The 23,813-nt window shown below is 29.1% G+C and overlaps 1 protein-coding gene across 5 annotated transcripts in view; it reads right to left on the bottom strand.

The window, feature by feature from the left end:
• The window catches only part of LOC107165139 (uncharacterized), a 162,634-nt gene that overhangs the window by 16,430 nt on the left and 122,391 nt on the right, over positions 1–23,813 (bottom strand). For all 5 annotated transcript variants that reach the window (XM_089219622.1, XM_089219623.1, XM_089219624.1 and 2 more), the window contains one exon: positions 6,706–6,783. In XM_089219622.1, the coding sequence (XP_089075748.1) occupies positions 6,706–6,783 (78 nt within the window). The remainder of the gene's footprint in view (positions 1–6,705; positions 6,784–23,813) is intronic.

Genomic DNA, 23,813 nt, shown 5'->3' with positions numbered 1-23,813 from the left:
ATGGTGTCATTTACTTCTTAATATGAATTTTTACTGTTCATTTGATATGGAGACCCAACACATAGTAAGGGAGTATAATATTGTATAAATTATATTAACTGTACCTTCTTAACATTTAAAAGATGTCTGAGCTTTTTTTTATTTTTTAAATTCTCTGTGTTAGCTGAAAGGGGATCGGCCGTGCATTCACCATGGAATGACTATTTCATCACATATTTATGGAGTCTCTCTATCAGTTCGATGGACGAAGATCAGAGAGAAAAGAATGGTAAAATTTTGATCGACATTTGGCCCAAGCCAATAAAGCACCAACTTCTGGAACTGGAGCCAAAGAGTTTAACGGGGACGTGACACGGAACCTATCATCGTGAGTCGTGACGTACTTGTATTACGGTTGACGGGTGTCGGAACTCATACGTCAACGGTGGAAGCGTTTGCGTCGAATAATTTGAAATTCTGTGGAAAACAATTCCGGAGGCGTCGTGCGAGAAAATGAAATACATTCGTAAAATAAATATCCGAAGAGAATAAAAAAATAAACCGGAAAGCTCGACGCGACGGAATGAGAAAAATACATTTTTAAGAGCGTTTTCATTCTAAACGACACGTATTATACCACGTGACATGAACATAATATAAAATATACGTGGTTGAACAATGTATAAGATATTATATGGTATGCTCACGGTTCTGTCGTCCTGTGTCTAATGTAATACACTTGCTTTAAAATAATAATAATTATTATTGCTGTGATCGAGTTTATATTATAATAATTTAATTCCGTATTATCGTTATTTAACAATATTAGAACCGACGAAGATTGACGTTGAAACACGGTTAACTACTTAGATATAACGGTGTGGCAGAATATAACAGTTGAACATAAGGAATGCAACATACCTGCTAAACTACTAGGCTCTAGCAGATGGAAAAATAAAATAAAATAATATAAATCACACAAAAAATTAAATTGGTATTATTTGTTGGCATATCATAGAATTAAGTATTTTCTTCAGTTAATTACAAAATTTTCAATAATACTAGGATTAAGTATAAATTCCGCATTTGTAAGCTTAGCTGCAAATAAATGAGAATAAATTTAACTCTCAGTGAATGAAACGAATTTAATGAGTATTAAATTTAAGTAGACTTTACGCTGAAGTATCTCCTGATTTGTAAGCATAAAGTTGTAGTTGTAGTGGTGTGGTAGTTCCAGTTGACAGAGATTTATTTTCAGATTTCTGATACTAATACCAAGTTATTCTGATTTAATCTTTTTGGCTTGTCTGCAGTTACTAAAAAACATTTTCATGTGGTATAACGTATAACGCACATGCTGCTACTATTATTTAAGCGGAATCCTTTAATGGTAAGCAAGCATTTTGTAAGAACTGTGATCGCCTGACTTTATTTTATCTTATTTAATTAAAAATCAAATAATTATTTGGTATCAGGTTCGATTGAAAAAAACATTTATCAGGAGTATTAAGTCTAGCACGACAAGAATAAGAATAATAATAAAAAAGCAAAAAAAAAATTGAAAAATTGATCTGAAATACAACATTTCAATGTTTAAGAGGCTTATCTACAATATATCAGTAATAAGTTTTTTAGGTTCCGCTACAAGACGGAATGGCACAATTTGTGTTTTACAATGTCCTCACTTAATTCACAGAAATGTGGTTATCAACACATATACCAAATAATGAAGAAAGGACCAAAAAAGATTTATTGATATTAAATTTGATAATATGATAATCTCAAAATCAACAATTTATATTAATATATATATTATCATATAATATATAAATATACGATCGTGTGCTAATATGGTGTGAGTGTTTTTTCTTCGTTATTCTGGTGGTTAGGTTACAACTTGGTACACGGTATACTTACAATCTACAGGATAATAATGTAGGCATATGATCACGTAAAAATATATAGGTTCTTAATGGAATATAACCAAAATGAATTCTTAAAAATACCGTAATTAAAAAACGTAAGTATACAGAAAAGCAATTATTGTACCATACATTTTGAAATTGAAATTTTTAATTAATTTATATTTGTTTTATACGCTGATTTCGTAAGCCATTATATTTACCAAACTAGAATTATTATGCAATATACAACATGTATTTCATTAATCCAATGATACACCACTAGTATTTATAAGTATCGCGTGTAAAAATGGGGAAGTATCTCCAAAAATACTTATTTCATTTTAATATTATTATTGGTATATGAACTGTCTGCACTGATGGTGACAAATTTGATACGATTGTTTCATTTTACGTCTATATTCAACATTAGTGTATGGCAAGCACAAGAAAGTTGTGAAATTAATTATTAATTTCCAAAATTATTTTTAATTCCTTGAAAATGCTTGTTAAACTCTGCATAATGTGTTTAAACATTAAAAAAAAAAAAGAGTGTATAAATTTAAATATTTTCATTTATTAGGGCATTACGCTCAGGGATGGAGTAAAAACTTTTTCGCGAAAGTGAGCAAAGTACCTCCGAAGAAAAAACACGTTCATAAAATTTAATAATTCAAGAGTTTAAACGTTTGTTATTATTTTTAACTAATATTTGAGGCGGGAAAAGTTTAAAAGTATTTTATAATGATCTCTCACTCCTCTTTGCCCGCCCAGGCAATCATATACTCAGTCACTCTTTCTCTATCGCGAGGTTAAGGCCATAAAAATGCTGTTAACATGCATATAATATTATAATAATAACAATAATAATGAAAAAAAACAACAGTATAATATTATTATAATAGAGTGATTACTAATTTTGTAACTAGCACACAGCTGCGCGAGTATACTGAGGGAAGAACGCCAACACTGCTCAGTTAATATTATTAAAATGCTTATTAGAATCGAATATAATCAATATTTCAAGACACACCGAGCTTCATCGCCGTCGGAGTGGTAGGAGGAAATAATTCGTAGACGAACCGGAAGTACGGATGGATACGCATGGCGGTGCGCCTTACTGATACGAGATCAGTATTGCGGCCGCTCGACATCCACGCTTGAAGTTTTGCCTACGCAGAGCGCCGGCGTGTGCGGAGAGATGGTCAAAGGGAACCGAAAAAAAGTCAACACTTCCCCTCTACACGTTGCTTTTCGTGTTATTTAATATCGCTATACACAGGTAAGGAAACGTAAACATAAAAAAAAATTTTACGGTCAGCGTCTCGGGCGGCAGACCTACAGAAGGACCTATGGGAGTTTGATTTTTTTCTCTGGGCACGGTCAGCGGTTTTGGAACGGACGGGCCACAAATTCCGAGGGGAACGGCCCTCGAGACGACCAGCGGTAATGGTATCGATTTTTACGTCAAACGCGTTTCGATGAGTGTATTCGTCTTTTGGCTTTTGTCCCTTATTCGCTACCACCGCCACTGCCGAAACCAATTGCCCATGCGAAACGCGTCAAAATAGCTTAAAGTGCATATTGGCCGGGCGCAAAGAGAGTAGGAACGGTCGCAAGCGTCGAATTCTAGTCGCATGTGTTGTAGAATATTGTTGTACAATACATTATTACAATATATATCGGTACTATTTTTACTGTATGATATTATTGTTTAAGTTATTATTAATCCGTAATTTCTATTAGATTTTAGATTTTATAAACAGCAGGTCGTGATGATTATCAGCAATATCTACCACATGGCACATATAGTGTTCATATTTTTATATATTTTTTAATTTTTTTAAGCCTCAACAACTAAGGTTATTGGCTAATATTAACATTGATAAATTATATAAGGTAGTAAAGTTTAGTTCTTTGTAGAAATGTTATATTGTTGTTGTAGTTTTCAAGACTGGATCCAAGTGCTTCATATACGAGTAGATATATGTAGTGTATTCAGAAACTACATAGATAATCGATGAAGCACAGTTAAATGTCTAATTTGATTATTTTGTTGTAACAAGGTATACATTTCAATAAGGACAATAACTGTTTTATTTAAAATCATTTTTATTTGTATTATATACTTTTTTTGGCACGTGTGCCAATAAACTTACAAACTCAATCTCCGATATATCACGTCCTATATTATACCTCATAAATCTATATTTTTTGCGTCATGCTATTTTGTTTAATATAATCGATATTTTTGAAAAACCAATATAAAATAAATTGTTTTTGTTTTTGTTATAAAAAGTGATTTTATGTGCTATCCTTCATCTTACGAGATTATATCAAATTATTTAAAAACCTCTCGGGACTTAAAATGCAAACCAACATATTTTTACTATAAAAATTTAATCATAATTACAATATGACTGTTCGATCAAGTAATAATAAACGCTTCAATGTCATAATGAAATATTTGTTTTCTCTTTTGGTAAACGAAATTTCCTATTTAAGTTTTAATAAAAGTCATATAGACATATTGTTTTATAAAAATATGAAGCCGAAACATTTTTTATAACTTAGGAATGTTGTAACGTAAATGCTGAGCAATTTATTGAGGGATGTAGATTGTTTATGTGTTATAGTTTTCATTAAGTAATTTTTGTTACACGAATCTTACTCTGCAATACAGATAAAATTTAGAAACACATAATAATATAATTTTAAGCTTTCAAACGGTAACACAAAAATAATCAATATTACTTGATGAATATTGGAGTATAGGTAAAACGAACATTAACCTTTTTAACATTAAACATTAAACTTTTGACCAATGTCAAACATATAATGATGTTAACATTACTATAATATATTGGCTATTGATATACAATTATGTAATTTATTTCAATCGAATTTTTTGCTTTGTATGTTTTTAAATGTTAATGTGAATTCAATTTGGATATTTTAAATCAAAACCTTAAAAGAAATATTAAACAGTTATTATTATTCCAATGCTATCGAATAGCGATACAATTTTTATAGAATTATTTGTTTTGTTGGCATCGTACCATTTGTAAGATGAAATAAGATACAGAACACAGAACCAATACTTGTTATTACAGAATTTACTTTTGATCATTCGAATATGCGATGATAACATAACCTAAAAAACGGCTACGTGATACTATATGGTTAAATATGTAACAATAAAAATGAATTCATACATGAAAGAAAATATGGTTTTTTTATTTTTATACAACACGATTGATCTATTTTTTTTTATCTTCTAAAAGTTCATAATTAAAATTAAATTTATTTTAATTGAAATTCATCAAGTTTTACATTTTTCTTGAAATCAACAAATGTAACGTTGTTTTTAGGTAGTTCATCACGATCATTTATTTTTTAACGGAATACTTTTGAAAATAACTGTAAAACTGTAAAATAATAAGCTATATTTTTTAACTTCTGCAAAGTTTCGTTAATTTAATATTCAAATTAGTAATGGACTTTTTCTCAGTTATGATATAAGTTATAAATTAAAAATACCCACTTTAAAACCTAAAATTTTGCAAGCAACTACATCATAATTAGCATAATATTATGATATTATATTTTTATACAATTGTATAATTTAAATAGGTAACTGTATTGTTTTTTTGTTTATCAGTTTTACCCACGATGATTTTGGTAGATTATTTATAATTTATATAGCAATAACATATCATGATTGTTTTAAGTTAGTGGCTCCATAATAAATGATATAACTTGTTAACTGTAAAAATTTGGTATTATCATTCATTTTAATTAAGACATTGTTATCTATTTATAAAAATTGTGGTTATGTGTGCTATACATACAATTTGTTTTTAATTTATTGTCAAGATGTTTTTTAGAAGTCATATTAGATGTATATTCGTATATTCATTTGAAGCAAATGTAAGCCAAAACATTTTGCGAATTACTAATGTATAAAAATGTATAAGAATCATAAGCTTATGGTTTTGCTTATTAATTAACTAAATTAATCTATATAATTTAACGGCTCTAGCTGATTTGATAATACTAAAATATTGTTACATATATAATTTAAAAAGAAGTGAAATTATATAAAGTAACCGGTAAAAGTATATATATATTAATGATTGTTTTTCAAAAAATATTAAGAATGATTTTATTTTTATTTTGTAAATGCTTGATGTGTTTAATAAATTATAATAATTTTATTCTTTAGTACACCATGCAACATTTATATTGTTTTTAAGTTTTTTATACATCTAATTGTTCTTTTAGTTCAGTGATTAAATAAAAATGTGTAAAGTACTCATTAAAGCCAAGTAGCAGTTTAGGACTTTGTTAAAATATTTTATGAAACAGAATTATGTCACTGACACAATGTTCAAAAATAATTCAAGTGAGTAAAAATATGTTTTTGATGGGTGGTAATTAACGTACGCAACGATGTGCTATTTAATCAGTGCAGCTTATATAATATAATATCATATTGATTAAAGGTATTTGTTTAAACTACAACGTAGATATGGGAGAGATGCATTTCAGTAGACGGTTTGTAATTTTCCGTTTATTTTTATGGGAAGGAAGATTTTGTTTTACAAGCGCAGTTCTCTCAGATAGTTTTCCCTTTTTCGTCAGTGATCAACGTTTATTTAAGTTCTATTTATTTTCTACGAAAAAAAAATCGGTGAAATGTTCGTTGCCCGAAAATTCCATTTCACCGACGTCCACTACTACTCGTTATGAATCGTATATGTACGTAGAGCATACATTGTTTATCTATTTGTGCTATATCGTAATAATTAGTTTTGTAACGTACTGGCGGTGCCTTCGTCTTTGACGTCTTGTACTATTCGCCTGACACTCTGAGTAAACTTGCCCACAATGTTCGAGCCCGCTGAAACAAAATAAAAGTCATGTAAGTACAATGTTTACATATCGTGTAGCATACGTATTATCTTATAGGATTCACAATAATAAATTATCATGTAATAGTATATGTTATTTCAAACTCTGTCGTTATTTCGAAAATTGTTTGGTTCGACTGATAAACATCGTTATAAAAATAATTGTAATGTCGCACTGTGTTAATATAATACTCTGAAAACCAGCTGTCTAGACACTTGAAGTATGAAAATGCAAAAAACTGCAGTGTACAATCGTAAAAGAAAGTTAAACGATGTAAAAAATTTACAAGGAAATGTATACACTGTGCAGAGTGCTGTGTGCAGTCATAATATCATGACGTGTTGTACGCCTTTAATACTGTTTATGATTATTTTTTCAATTAGAAACCTTTTTAACGTATTTTATACTTTTGGATGAAAATAGTTCAATAAATAAATGTTTTTGGAAAACTTTATTACCATAATTCATGTACAACTAGGAACGATGAATATTATTATTCAAGTATTTTTATTATGCATACATACTAATATTATATAGATAAATATTTACTTATTTCATTAACTTATATTTTAAGCATATACCTTTTGTTTCACAGGAAATGTAATTTAGTTTTTGAAAAGAAATCCAAGTTTTACTGCCATAAACATTTGTATTATAGCCTATAGGGCGAAGAAACGAATTTTAGGGAATTTAATTGTAGGTTTGATAAGATGTTAAAATGTAATAAAATAACATTAAGATTTATGTTAAAAGATTGATTAGATTTATTAAAATTTTAATTTTTTTAGCTTTTGCACTGGAGCTGAAGTACATTAGTTTTAATATTTATTAAACTAAAAGTCTACTTTTATAGGTATGGTATTGTATTTATCATTTATCATTTTATTGCAGTATATACACTCATAGGCGCAACTAGAGGCCAAACACTGGGGGTGCTAAAATTATGTAGATGAAACAGACCAGTGGGGGCTATGCCCCCACACCACAAGTTCCTACTTCAACTTTATAATTACTATAACCAATCTTAAATGCATTATAAAAACATAAGCACACAAATATTTACCTCATAAACACATTAGGTATATTACCTATATTATTATTTAGGTGATTCAAATAATGACCTAGTATAAACAGATAAATAATATTATTTTTTTTAATAACTGATGTCAAAATAATTATACAATTTACATTTTTAGCAGTCACTTATACATGAGGCACAATCATCTCAAAGATTAGGTAATAATACTATGTTTACATAATATACAATATTACCTATACATAATATATAATATACTATTTTACACTAATACTATTTTTCTTTTATTAGTGGAATTGGAATATATTTCCAATATTTCTGAAAAAGTAATTTTATTAACAACATCTCTTTCAATATTTAAACAACCATACACAACAAAAAAAAACAAAAAAAACTTTTTCATATAATTTTTCCATTTTTTATGTTTTTGATCTGGGGGTGCTAAATTAAAGGCTAAATTAAAGCACCCCCCTAGTTGCGCCTATGTATACACTGCGATTCATCAAGTATGCTCACCATTCAAATTATTATCCTTTATAATATAATTAATTAAATTATGATTTGTAGATTTAAATACCATAGTTTCAAATATTAAAATCTTTTTATGCCATTTAAGATTTTAGGTACAAATAAAGATAAACATACATTTTTTTTCGAAAGAAAACCACAAATTTTTACTGAAAACTATTAGGTAAATTAATATATATATATATATATATACCTATATATATATTTATTGTTTTGAAAATGGTATGAAATAGTATACGAGTAAGTTAAAATATATACAATAATATAAGTCTAGTAGGTTTTATTATAACCTAAATGCTTAAAAAATGTTGCGGATTGTAAAATGCGTATATATTATTATTTATAGGTAGGTACCTACAATTTTCAAATTCTCATACTTCCATTTTTGTAACCTATTATGATGTACTATCCTAAGCTACATGTAATAGCTTCATAACTTCACTAACTCAGGAGCTGTTCGCTTGCTTTTTGATTTATGTACAGTATTTATATCAATATTTTTTTGAATAAATCTTATTCTTAAAAATTACACTAAGATATTGGTTTTTATTTATCAAAAAAATATGTACCTCTAAATAACACGTCTTAAATGTTGTACAAATGTTTGAAAATATGAGTTATAGTTATATTGATTTAAGTAAACAAAAATTAGAATGATTAAGGAATAATAGGTGATGGAGATCATTGTTAATGATTCATCCTGAAGAAGCGTTAAGATGAGCTAAAAAATTTAAAATCAAAAACGATAAAAATCATGCATTTTTATTTTTGCTATTTTCAAAAAATAATTTACTTTCTGCTTATGGATTATAGTCAGAACAGTATAATTATAAATTATAATTCACATATACAGTAGCATTTGGTTGAATACTTTTTCAACAGTAAAAAGAAGGTAAGTTATTAGTTATATTTTAAATACTTTCAGGATAGGTATGGGTTTATGTTTAATGGATTCTCTGATCTAAAATATGTTATTATTTGCATGCAATGAAAGCTTGAGGAAATATTGCGCTTTGTGTTGTTCCATTAGGCTCAAATATTCTTGTTGGTTACCAATTGAAGATGTTTGGATTTAAAAACCAATTATAAATGTAATATTCTATACACGTTTCAAATAGAATATTATTTACATTTTTATTTTATTTAACATATTTTTTCAACGCTGTATTGATTTAGGTTCTCGAATAGTTTCGTTTTTTTTCAAATCGTTACAAATATCGCACATTTATATTTATTGTGCTTTCTTAAATGTGGGTAATAAGAGCAATGATATTCATAGTTTTAGATTATTTACATTGGATTAGTTAATACTTGAAAATGTATCAGCGGCCTTTAACTTATCCTTGTTTTTTCGTGAGTTTTATTTGTAATTATTGTTTTTCTCTTCTCATCATTAATATACTATTTAATACGTAAAATTTTTATTTAATACTCGATTTAAGTTAAATGTTATTGATAATATATGTAATTTAAATTTAAGCGTGCTAATAATGTATGTAAAAATAATAGCATTATTTGGTCATCAGATAATTAAATTACTTATTTATCATTAAAATATATTTGTTATTAGTGACGGATCATGGATGTAGGATTAAAAGTTTTTTTAAAATTTGGAGTAAGTAAATTTAAATGAATGTAGAGTACGATCATCAAAAGTTCAAATTTTAATATCACATTCAATATTTGCTTGACGAATAAATCGTTTTTCTACAAGAATAAGGAAAAATTGTGCAATACCTACATAGTTTTAAATATAAGTATGATAATATGAATACAATGATAGAAAAATATGTCTCTTGTTTTGAGAGCAAGTCCAGAAATATTTTAGGTTTAGGAGATTTAGTTAGTTTTTTATATACAAATATTTTTATAATAATAATATTATTTACGTTCACTGTCCCTTGTTCTGTATTGGCAATTTTGGAACACTTAGGTAAATGTAAATTTTAAACAGTAATCTGCAGTATAAATACTGTTTATATATAATTTATTAAGATAAAGTTAAATAAAGCTCGGTTTGATAACTAGAAAACTTCACTTTATGTAATTGTTCAGGACGAGCAAAAGAAAATTCGTTGTTTCATTAACACTATTAGAATCAGAGGGAAATATTTTAGTATTAATAAATGTGTTTAGTAATAAATAATCATAAATAACCAATTTTTATGATTCATCATCTACCCATATAGAAATATTTTTTCCTTGAATAATATTCTAACTAATTTTATTAAAAAGTTGAGTTGTTTAGTTATTGCGCCGGACCATCTTATTTGTTAAGATGTTTTTTTGTGTTTCTTCCAAAAAACTCAATTTAACAAAATATTATATATAAAAGTATAATACTATAATGACTACCTAATGTTTCACTGGGGCAAAATAAGTTTACGATCAATACAAAACATTAAAATGCACAATATGTAATGTTAGAAATCGTTCTCTGTACCTACGTATTTCAAATACATTCGATTCAATCGCGATTAAATATATTAATATTGCATATAGTTAAAAGTGGAATATCGAGAGACGTTCAGTGTTGTAAAAGTGAACGTCGTATATATTATAATATATAACAATATGCGGATATTACATTTCATAATATGGTCACGGGGTTTTTAGAAGGGTTACACACTCTATACGTGAACGTGATTACTGTATTCATTGTTGGCTTAATACCCCGTCACGTGTTGAGCGTGTGGCGAAGAAACGTTTTAGGGATTTACGTAAAACTGAATACGAGCCACACGTATACAATGTAACCTTTTGGGTTTAAACGCTAAAATGTAAGTTGTCGAATGGCCTCTATAATTACTATGCAAGAGCCATTAATTACCACCCAAGGATGTGCTTTCTATAATAGGACATGACAAAGTTTGTAGCCACGTTACCGGTTGTACTTATACATTGTGTAAAATAGATGAAATATATAGATATCAAGTGGACAGTAATTAATCATTTTGATGTATGCGATTATTAAAATATGTAATAATTTTATTTTTATCGATTGATGACGATAGACTAAAGGTCACGACAACTAATAAACACCCATTTCGTAATAAACACGTGTACTTATGCGGTATAAAAAAAGTTTATTAAGTACATAATAATTAAGTAGGCATATATACTTGTTATGAGTTAATTGATATTTTCCATGATATGCAATAATATTATTCAATGTGCACAATGTTGACGACTCTCACTCGATTTTTTTATTGCACTACCCGAGGTATAAGCACTTTGCAGGCTAATTGTTATACTTCTTTACCGAGGATGTGCACTTTATACATTATAATATTCCAACACGATGATTCGAGACGCACGGCGATCCTTGGCAGTTAAAAGTAATATATATTATATATATTTATACATAATACATCGAACGGGGCAGTTATTATTGTAAACGGTTTTCGAGATTTTAATAGTTTAATGAGTCTCTCGTGACACAATGAGTACTTATTAGAAGTGTGCCATTTTCGCCAGGCAGCGTACTTGCCGTTTTGTAGATTTCGATGAAAAATAAAGGCGTATTCCTCGTCGTAATTAATGGTTTTTATGATACCATTATTTAGTCATTTTAAACCTTAGATTTTATGCCCTCAGCCGACCTGAAATCGTTTTGGGTATTGAGATTTACCTAAATCCACAAAGTTTTATTTCAGGCCATTGAAGAGTACTGCGTAATATAATTTATAATACGTCCGTGTGGGGTAAATTTAATTATTCAATTAAATTTTAAACGATTCGTTGTTGGAATAAAAATGGCTCTATTCCGGCCGTCTTACCGGATGTATAGGTAGATAGGTACTTATATAATAAAATAATAACATTTCACAGTGCCTTTATTATACACTGCAAGTACACGTGTAATGCATATTGTATAATATTATGCCTACATCTGCAGTATGCGTTTAATTCACATATCAGAATTCCTAGTGCTCATGTTATAAAAATATATTATAATTTACTGTCGACAGTAATTGTTACGATCCAACGTGTGAACGCAAAATATTATTTTTATCGTTTCATTCCCATTTTGATTCGTCCATGATTCTCCTGAATTGCAAAAATATGTTATTTCCGAGCCATTGCGACGACACGAGTGCGTCTTATTATTACAACATGTACCTACGATGTGTATATTGTACACGAATAGGTCATTTACTATATAGTAGTGGCACGATTTCGTACATGATTTTTCTCCGGCTAGTGCACCGCGCGTTAAGAATATATAAAAACGGCTGGTGAGAAGTAAAAAATTGTCTTCGTCAGCGTATTATTGTGAGCAGATGTATTTTTTTATTCGTACGTTCGAGAATATCTCTGCATAAGTGCACTGGAAACGATTACATATCGGTCTCGGACACGCCTCGAGCTCGCTCGATGGAACTGTTTGCGGATACATTGCACGCATATACTACTTATTGTTAGAACTCTGCGAACATTATACACGTACATATAAAATACGCTATATTTGTCACAAAACGACCTGACCAAAGGATAAAAAAAATGCTGTATTTGTAACCAAAGTTATTATTCAGATCAGTTTTGTACTATTCAATCGTATATTATAATAAATTGTTGTTCCACTTTATCCGTGAATATTTAAAACGTTTATTTTATCAAATAATATTACGTCATACAAATTTTCATTTTTATAAATGTATGTATTACTATCTACTAAAACGATTTGTTATTCAATTTACAATATAATATATATATATTTTTTTTATGATGAATTCGGAATACTTGCTTAAAATTAATGCACTATAAATCCATTCCAAATGTTATCAAATAATAGAAAATCCAGTTAAGACATATTATGTTAACGTAAGTGGTTAAGGTAATAAACAATTTTCTTTATAAATTTCATATTTTAATCAATAATTTGGCTTTAAAACGATTAAAGTACATATTGCAGACGATTAATCTTTTCAGCCATCACTTTTTCCGCATCCAATCATCACTACCAGCTATTTCCACATATTCAAATTTACGTATATTTTTATGCGGGGTTGTGACAAGAGGAAAAATCATTGTGGTTTGAACAATTTTCAATTTGAACAAGGAAACTACAGTAGGTACTTGTAAAAAAGAGGAGTGTCCCGGAGCTACTTATATAGGGAATTATGGGTGAAGACAGATAGATAGTATAACTGGTTAGAGCGGGAAGTAATAAAACTGTTAAAAAAAAAAAATGTAAAAAAAATAAAAAGACGAGAAACTAAATGTATTTTCCATAATCATATAATAATATATTATAGCTGAACGGCTGCGAGGCGCCATCCCGGTGGTGGTGTAGCGCTGATACGATTTGCGTGACGCTCGATATGCCCGGAAGCCGCTTTGTTCATGCCACCCAATAAAGTTAATGATTTTCGGAATATATCATCAAACTTCAGCCAGTGACATCGGTGGCAAGCGTTATCATTTTTTTTCCCCCCCGATTACTCCTATATATGCACAAAACGTATCTATACAGTTTATAGTCGCGTATAATAATTTGGAGTATTAAAATATCTTCATCATTTTTATGATTATTATTATATTACAGAACGTATATGAACGGACACATACGTATTCTACTGTGAAAACGATACGGTTCGTTATATTATGCTGATTGGTGGTCGAACACAACGGACTACAGCTAAAAAGTCTAAGAGCTACATATTCCATCATAAAACCTATTTTTTCTATTAAATACCAAGATGATTCACCATGTATATTCACCCCCTTTGTACTTTAATAATGAATTTATTCATCAATTACATACAATAGATATATCTATATGAAAACAGACTTTATAGAGCGCCTATATTAAAAAAAATCAAAGTTAAATAAATTCATAAGGTATCACAAGAAAAAATGTGATTGGGCATATTTAATTGAATCATCCTGTACAAAGATATTGCATTGTGTTACTGTCAAATCCTCATTCACCCCTTAACCTCGATTTTAACGATTTAGACGTCCTTGAAATTATTATTCTATTAAGAAAAAAAATTACAAATGAAAGAAATATTTTTATAAGTTAATCGTTAGAGTTTAGACCACCCACGTAATTGTGTTGTTTTTTCACCACGGTTTATTTATACGGTATTATATATTTAAATCTTATGGGCTACAAAACAATGTTTGTATACTTGGTAACTTAGTAAAACAAATGTTTCATTTTTATTATAGCTTATAATAATATTTATTGAATAATTATTAATGATCTATAGTTGTATTATCGTAATAGGGTTGTTCAAATTAGGTAACCAAACGTTTTACATAGGTAACAAAAAAGGCTAAGAGCCCACCGTGAAAGAAAAAATATATTGGGAATAGTTTAATAAAATTACCTATAAATTAATTAATTTTAAATACAATAAGAAGGCCAGTGATGAGGAGGTTGTATCCTCTTTATCCACCTATACCTCTCTAGGATAGGGTAAGTTAGGTTAGATGAAATGGTCACCTTGTAAAAATCTGAAATTTCTGTTGTAATCAACATTTTACACACAACGGTTAAATGTCAATATTTTGTTAAATAACATTTGTCACGTTTTAGGAAAATTGCTTATTATAGTATACCTAAGGCTTCATAGAAACATACAGCGATTTGAGCCGTTATCAGTGTATAGTTAAGTAAAAACTCTGCGGTCGCCTTTCACTCAATTAAGATATAAAATATATTTATGGTTATAACAATTGTACTTGTAATATACTAATTTAGACTAAACTACATTTTAAGTGTATCGGTCACAGGGGTGCAGGAACGTGGAACCGTACTACTTTTGAGTTTTGGAAATCTGCCCACCATTTCCTTCAGCGCATTTCGCTGTAGTGTCCATAATACTTGATGTGCGCCTTTTTAAAGTATTCAAATGATTCGACTTAACCGCAATAGTTTGTACACGCCATAAAGTGCAGTTATTACATTTTTAAATTTTAAATCGGTTTACGTGGAGATAAATCAAATTCAAATCTATCACATGTTTTTTGCGTCAACACACTGCAAACGGGTAGTCCATAAACTCGCATTCAGGCCATAGAATATACGTAGTCACTCGATTGTTAATAGTGGGTACCTAGGCAACTCATCCGATCGGTACACGATAAAAAATATTATGGTAAAAATGTTTGAACATAATATATTATTTTCTTTTGTGATATTTTTGAAAAACCGATAAATAAAAATGGGAAAAGAAAATTAATATATAGTTTATGTATTGTACTGTATTATATAATTTACTACCAACATTGGCTCGCTTTAAATTATGACGGATAGCGCCACACGTCTTTACCTATAATAATACTTCATTATTAATGATACAATTAGGTACTACAAATGAGTTATATGGGCCATGTTTAAAGTAATGGTCCCGGGTCTATTTATCACCAAAATATCACGAGGTTAAATAATAATTATTACGTTATATTTCAACCACTTTATGGTCGTGTTGGTGTTGGTGTATTCGACGTTTAATAATTCTCCCATTCATTACTTATTATTTCTTGAACCGCACTATACCGGAGGCACCACTGGGCAGTGGTATACTATCTGGTAGGTACCACGTGGTTAACCAAGTATACCTACCTCGGTTCGCCTACAAACTTTATACGTAGTCGCTGCTATACCTATACAAAGTGGCCCGTTTGCGGCGGTTTGAGCGTTCTACATAATACATTATGGTAACACAGTCATACTATAATATCTACACTCGTCGTACTTCACGACCACAGGCAGCGTAATTTGAAAACGTGTCATGGTCGGCTCATTTAACTGGCCCCCTCCACTATCGCAATATATGCATCAATATTATTATCATTTAAAACCTTATCAACTGTTAACAATCTGTGTTTAGTAGATTGATAATAATTTAGGAATACTTATTTGACACATTAAAATTTATATTTAATTAATTTTAATATCAATATTTTATTGTTTTGACGCTTTTTTTTAACATGGGCAAGTTTTTAAAATATTTTTTATTTATTTAATTGTACACTCAATATAATATAATATGTACTAATATATTATATTATATTGTTTTCTTTTTTAGATTCTTGCAGTAATGAGAATGTTTGTACACTGAATATTTTTATTATTATTTTTTAATTTTGTTAATTGTAATGATTTTATGAATTTTAAAAATATAAATTTAAATTGTTTTATTATGCTTACCTATATTTCCTTTTATTTAATTATATACATTGTAATTTGAATGTAAATTTATGTATTTTAAAATTGTTATGTGAATGTTTTTAATAAAAATTATATATATATGTTTAAATATTTATTGTTTTTTATGTTTACCTATATTAAGTTTTAATGCTGTGAATAATAAAAAAATTAAATTACAATATAATAATAATATTAATAAAAAGGTTTATACAATACATATTAAAAATATATTTACAAATTTACAATATGTCAGTATAATAATATGATTATTAATAAGTATTCCTAAATTATTATCAATCTACTAAACACAGATTGTTAACAGTTGATAAGGTTTTAAATGAAAATAATATTGATGCATATATTGCGATAGTGGAGGGGGCCAGTTAAATGAGCCGACCATGACACGTTTTCAAATTACGCCCACAGGCAGCCGTTATTTAATTTTCCAGATCGTATAGGTTACACGAACAAGCAAATAACAATAAACTTGTTCTAGCCGATTTAAGTACGATATAAATATATAATATTACATTGCGATATATACTTGTGTAGTGTGTACTTAAAAATAGATATACTTATCGTTTACCATATATGTATTATAATCGCGTGTAAATATTACATTTAATTAATGGTGATCAGTATCGTAATTTTAATGAGTGTAGTTCGAACAAACATAACTAATCACATATTTATTGTTTTTTTTAATAAGGGATTTGACTCAGTGTCACTATCGTAATAATGTATAATAAACAATTATTCTATAAGCCCAGAATTCAATTCATACGATAAGTTATGGCTTATTTTAATCATGTACCTATACGGCATTACTCTATGTTGTGTAATTTAAAATCCGTATACTTAATTAGTGGTTCATGGCACTTAATATTTGATTAAGTTAAATTTTGTATCTAAATCCAACATTAAAATTATATTTCGAGAGTTAATTGTTAATTAAGTATTTTAAGTTATGGATTTTTAAGGTATTTTAAATTTATTCGGAAAACTATTAATAATCTGTTTGTATAATAAATTGTATTGGGTAATACATAATAAATGGTTAATATACAATTATTTTAACTATTTTTTTTTATTTAAAAAAAAATTGGTATCTTAATTAATTAATTATAATTAATGATTTTCTTTTGTCATTTGAAATAGTCAATTTGTTATAAGATTTTAATTAAAAAAAAAAAAAATGTGTCTACCAAATAATTATATATTTGATATTAAACGAAATATTTAGATATTTATTAGTATTTTTTACCAACGTAGAAGTTATTCATTTCATAGAAGGGAAACACCTCGATAAAATAATTTATGGCATTTGAGAGTTCTTTATTTTTGTTCGTTTCATTATATTTTCATTTATATAATACTAGCTGAATAACCTGGCTTCGCCCTTGAACAGTTTTTTGTGTTACCTACTATTACTTTTATTTTATCAGTTTTTATATTTATTATAGGCTGCTTTTAGATATGTTGATCCTAGGTTGCAAATGTATTGTATAGAAGTTTCTCTAAACTCTTTTAAGACTAATCAAGTTTTACAACATTGTTTTAACATTATTATATACATTATGGTGTTATATAAACTAGAAAAAATTATTTATATTGACATATTTTATTCATCTCAAACCCTCTTTATAAACAGTATTTTTGGTTCTGCCTTTTGGGGCTAAAATAACCAAACTGCTGGCAGAGCTAATTCTAGAACATGTGACATAGAACTGTCCATGTGAAAAACATTCTTCTCTCAAGTCAATCTCTGCAATGCTCAATTATTGTCCTTGAGACTTATTAATAGTCAAAGAAAAGTAAACTTTGAGTAGGAATTGTATTCTTTTAAGCTCGAAGGGATATTCAGTTGGAATCAACGTTATTCTTGGCATTAAAACTATATCTCCTCTTGCACACCCAGTGATAACTATAGATTCTATTACATTTTCGTGCAGAGCTTTAATTTGCAATCTAATTCCATTACACAATTTAGGTGGATCAGAAACAGAAAAACCAGAATTCTCCATACAGCCTCAGAGCTGCTGATATATTGACCACTTTCATAAAGCTTGATTTCATCATTATAATTTTCAAAACCAAATGCTGCTTGATCATTTCCTTTTGTAATATATTTACAAATATATTTTATAGATTTTACAGAGTTGCAATACTCTATATTAATATGAGCACCGAATGTACGTGAAACTATGACCAATGGTACTTCACTTGCTGTTGGTGCATTATAACGTTCTTTGTGAGCATTATCAGGTTTGCTATCAGCGTGTATTATAATTTCAAAGATTTTACTATTTTGAGGTACTCGAACGAGTGTTTTTCGCTTGTAATTGTTTTACCAGGATTTGCTTTACATCAGCAAAGTTTCTACATCATAAACATGTTTTTCTCTTATCATCTCCAACGAAATAAATATGTAGAAATTGAGGGTTTTGTTGGAATAATGCTTGCAAACTACCAATTAAATGATACACCCGACCTTTTACTTTGAATGTGGGCATAAATCCATCTTCGATAATTTGTTCAGCTCCAAAAGATGTCATTTGGAAGCAGTATTTGTATTTTCTAATACGGTTCATGAAATGTTTGTGATTAGGATGGAACCCCTTAATCAAACTATAAAGAGATTCAGGAAGAGGTAAAAAGACGGAAGTTATACTTTACCGGCACTATAACACATTCCAAGCGCTTCTTCTTTGAATTTAAGAGCATTGCAATATACGCATTTATGAATCATAGTACACAAAGATACAGTTTTATCCGTCTCATAATCTATCTCCAATTCATATTTCATGCCGGAAAAAGCTTTTATTTTCCATGGAAAGATTTGCCTTTCTGATCGTCCTCCTGGATTAATTTGTTCATATCTATGTATTTTTTTTTTTATACTAAGCTGCTACTTTATGAACTTCTTGATTTTTTATCTGATATTTAGTAGCATATTTTATAAGTTGGTTTTTTCTGATATTATTTGTCTACCTCTTTCGTCGTTTTTTAGTATGCTTCTTAGAGCTGGGTTATCAAATGTTATCAAACTCGCCAGATACAGATATGATAAATTCATCTTCATATGGTAAATAAACATCAAAATGCCCATTAGATAGGTTTTGCATGGAACTAAAACGAAATCTCTTTACGGGGTTCCTTTCTGAACCAAATTTTTCATACAGTTCACCACATAAACCTCCATAAGTATTACATTTTAACATATCATTAAAGTATTCAGCAGATCGACGATAATTATTCTCATCACTATCATGTGACATTATTGAATAATCTTCCCAGTGATTTATCACATAGATTACTAAATATTCACGTAGTTCTTGGGCCTTATCTTTAGTGTCATAACACAAAATATATTGTTCTAAACAGGCAAACTCCGTCACCTGCAATAATTTGAATGATAGTATGTGGCATAATTGTGCCATTTATGTTCAATAATTCGACTCCCATATTAATTTTTTTTTTTATTGATTTGTAAGAATGTAAACAATTGTATTTTAATATACTTAAAGAACCTTACATAAACTGGGGTGTGTATACGAAGATGCATTAATATTCGAAAATAAGAAGTTAAAACACCTTGTTATTTTAATACAATTCAACATTGAGAAAAAATCGTAATTACCGTACATAAACTTTGTAAGCGTGCGTGTACGAAGACGCATTATTTAATAATAATAATAAAGTGATAAATGTGTCAACATATAAATCAGGTTGTTATAGCAACCAATTATAAACAAAATTTCCATCGTAAATCTCAAAATCCCCGTTTGAGCAACCCTTTAAAATGCAAATTTTTAAAAATCCTTTTTTAGTGCGCCTTTACATTTCTTAAGGAACCTCTGTACAAAATTTCAAGTCTCTGGACCCAGTAATTTGGTCTGGGCGTTGATGAATCACCCAGGACAAGTACTCTTTATGTATAATATAATAGGTATTGTATATAATATTGTATACATTATATACCAATATGGACTGTGGGAATTTTTATAGTGTACACGACCGACATTTTTTTTTTGATTTTTGTAAATTAATTAAAATTGTTCTGTTAAGATGAATTCTATTTTTTTTTAAATTTTTTTTTTTACTTAATTTTATTAATTAGCACTTTTGATTAAATATTAAATAATACACTAAGATAAGTGGCGATTTTTTTTCTTTGCATTTATTATTTACATTTCCCGTGATCACAGCATTAAAAAATGCGAGCAATTTAAAAACTATTTTCCCCCCATGTAACGCTAAAAGTTTTAATTAATTATAAAAATTGCATCTTTATACATTTATATCATACTTTTTTTAGATTATCTTTTAGTATTTTTATTACTATCAATTAGCCTCCGAACCAATAAAACATCCAATAAAGGATGTCTATTAAAAAAAAAAAAATAACTAACCAAAAATATTAATCATTAGAACTAAAAATATATTGATAAAAATACATAGGTAATATTTTATATATTTTTATATATTTGTATGTAACTGATTTACTAGTAGGCTGTAATAAAACGTTGTACTAATCAATATTGCAAAAATTTGTATATCCAAACTATGTTTTTGCATTTTTAAAACTAAATAAATTGATATTTTAGTTTCATTTTTCATTATCTGTATATTTTAATTGTTACTGGAAAAAACTGTCATTTTGTATTTCTGGAATAAGTAAATACATGCAACCAGGATGATTTAGTTTACTAAAAACTTTTGGCTGAAGTTCAAATGTTTGTTAAAACAGTTCCACGAATATTTGACTCCATTTAAAATGTTTTGGTTGTACTATGACCTTGATGGGTGTGGTTGATTTAATTTAATAAAGTAACTGTCTTTAGGCCACACACACTTTTATATTATATCCTAAAACCAAGTATACATAATATTATTAATTTTTAATTTTTAATCAACTTCAGAAAAGAAATATTTATAGATAAAATGCCAATATTTGAGAAAAGCAAGTCAATTTTTGTTTCATATCAATACAAAAATGTCTTTAAATAATGGATACCTAGTATGATTCTTTATAGAAAATGTATAGATGACATTTATGTAATATATTGTTATATTATTTTTTTATGAAAATATCATATTGAATCATCAAAAATTATTACAAATTTTAAATCGAAAAAACCATAATGTATTTAAGAAGATATTTTATACAAGAACCGTAACGGTGAACACGACATAAACGTTTAGCTATATTATAATATATCACAACTCATCATTAACCACTGCAGTATATACGTCCGCTAAGTCACACGCGCGCCATCCTGTAGTTAAAACTTCACCGTTGAGAAACATTATTTCGAAAAAGATGACGATTTCAGATTTTGCGTTTTCTCCTTTTTGACCACGATCACTCGGTGATCCCAATTATAAATGTTTACGTCTTATAAGCCCGACAAATACCACCGACGAGTCCACCCAAGGACGACGTTATATCATGTTCCACTGAAAAGTAATCAGTGGCTTACAATGCTTACATGGCAACAACGATCCAAAGAAATGCAATTTTGGTACTATAGCAGCTACATACTTCAATACATGTAACATGTATATCTATTAGAGATGTCTCGTTATTGGGTTTCCGGTCACACCCAATAACGAGAGAAACGACGAAACGGTTTGACGGACAAGGACGGTGGAAAAGCTGTGAATTTCGACTTGTTCGCGGGATCGTTTTTGTTTTTAAATTGGAAAGATAAATCGTATCGTGTACGTAGCATTTCCTCAAATACACGTCCTTGTAAAATAATCATTGCTGATCTTTAGACTTTCACGCAGTTATAGTTCAAAAAAAAAAAAAAAACACAGATGAACAAACGCTTCATTGAACTTTTTTTCTTTGTCATTATTAAATCAACGTGAATATAATATTTCTTCCACTCAACGGTAGGTTTTACGAGATGATGATAACTATAGGCGAATAACGGAGAGACGGTAGCACGTTTCTTGTTAAAAACTATTATATAGTTCGGAAAACTATTCCAGACTTAACTCAATAAAAAACTCAATTAACCAAAAGCTTTGTGTGTGCGCGCCCGGACGACAAAAATATTGCTTATGCATTCAAAAGGCGGGTGGTCTTCCAAGTTTCACGCTTTTGAAAGAAAATAAAAGATTTTTTTCTCAAATAATATAACGATGCAAAGTAAAAATGAGTGAAAAAAAAGTAATAACCCCTTAGAATGAGTTACAGAACATGGCGGGGGAATCAGAGGGTGAGGTGGTTTGTAATTTTAATAATAAATTTCGGATAAAATGTTACATTTACTTTGTCTTTTGGGCGAATAATTTATTTTCCACCACCACCCCATCACACCTTAACAAAACTTAGCTCCAGGTCATGGAGTAGATTTCTTTTTCGTTTTATCGGTTTCACACTCAATCTGCAGAAATCTTTTTTCTCGTATTCTTTATGTAACTTGACCTCAGATTCTCGCATCTCAACACAATGTAACATTTTTCTCACTATGTTCAATGAGGAATCAATCACAAATCAATGACATTAAATCAAAAAAACCTATCATTTATAATTAATTTCAAAGTTGTTGAAGACATGGATTGGATCAATTCCCAACCAGAATGTTTAAAATACTCTTGCAGAGTTTATAGACGAGAACATCTCCGAACAAAGCAAATTAAAATATATAGGGCATTAACAACCGTAAAAAAAGCTGTAATAATGTTTGCTCACGCGTTTTACACAAACAATGGAGAGTGTGTTGTATTTTTATACCTTGCACCTATGCAGATATAGTTTTTTGTGGTTTTTATTACTCGCAATTCCGACTAACACAACATCGCCGGTAGGTACCTACCGTGATGAATACAAACGGGTCCAAGCCTTTTCAGGCGTGTTATTATCGTGTACCTACATAATGTATCCGTTTCGCGATGAAGTTCCTTCCCTCACCCATCCTCGACAACCACCGTACCAGAGGGTGTCGCATGGTTGAAAAATTGAAATTAATTGTATGTTGTTACGCGCCGACGGACTTTCCTGCGCACGTACTCATTTTATATACATAAACGTAGCCACGTATTTACTGAATATGACTCTGCCTATAATATAACAATAACGATATTGATGATTGTCTGTTTAACGGTTAACGGACCGTGCGTGGGCGGGTGCGGGTCGGGTTGGCGCATGAACTTTATGGTAGACACTTATATTATTACGGTTGACAAGTTTCCGCGGGGACACGTGATGATATACGCGCGCGATCTAGTTCTCACGAAATACCGCTTCGGCTGCAGGTGTTATTAATTTATAAGTATT

This window comes from Diuraphis noxia, unplaced genomic scaffold (assembly GCF_037042655.1).
Source record: "Diuraphis noxia isolate RWA-SAM2 unplaced genomic scaffold, SU_Dnox_SAM2 contig0002, whole genome shotgun sequence".
In the NCBI taxonomy this organism is placed as follows: Eukaryota; Metazoa; Arthropoda; class Insecta; order Hemiptera; family Aphididae; genus Diuraphis; species Diuraphis noxia.
This window is presented reverse-complemented; position numbering and strand designations above follow the sequence as displayed.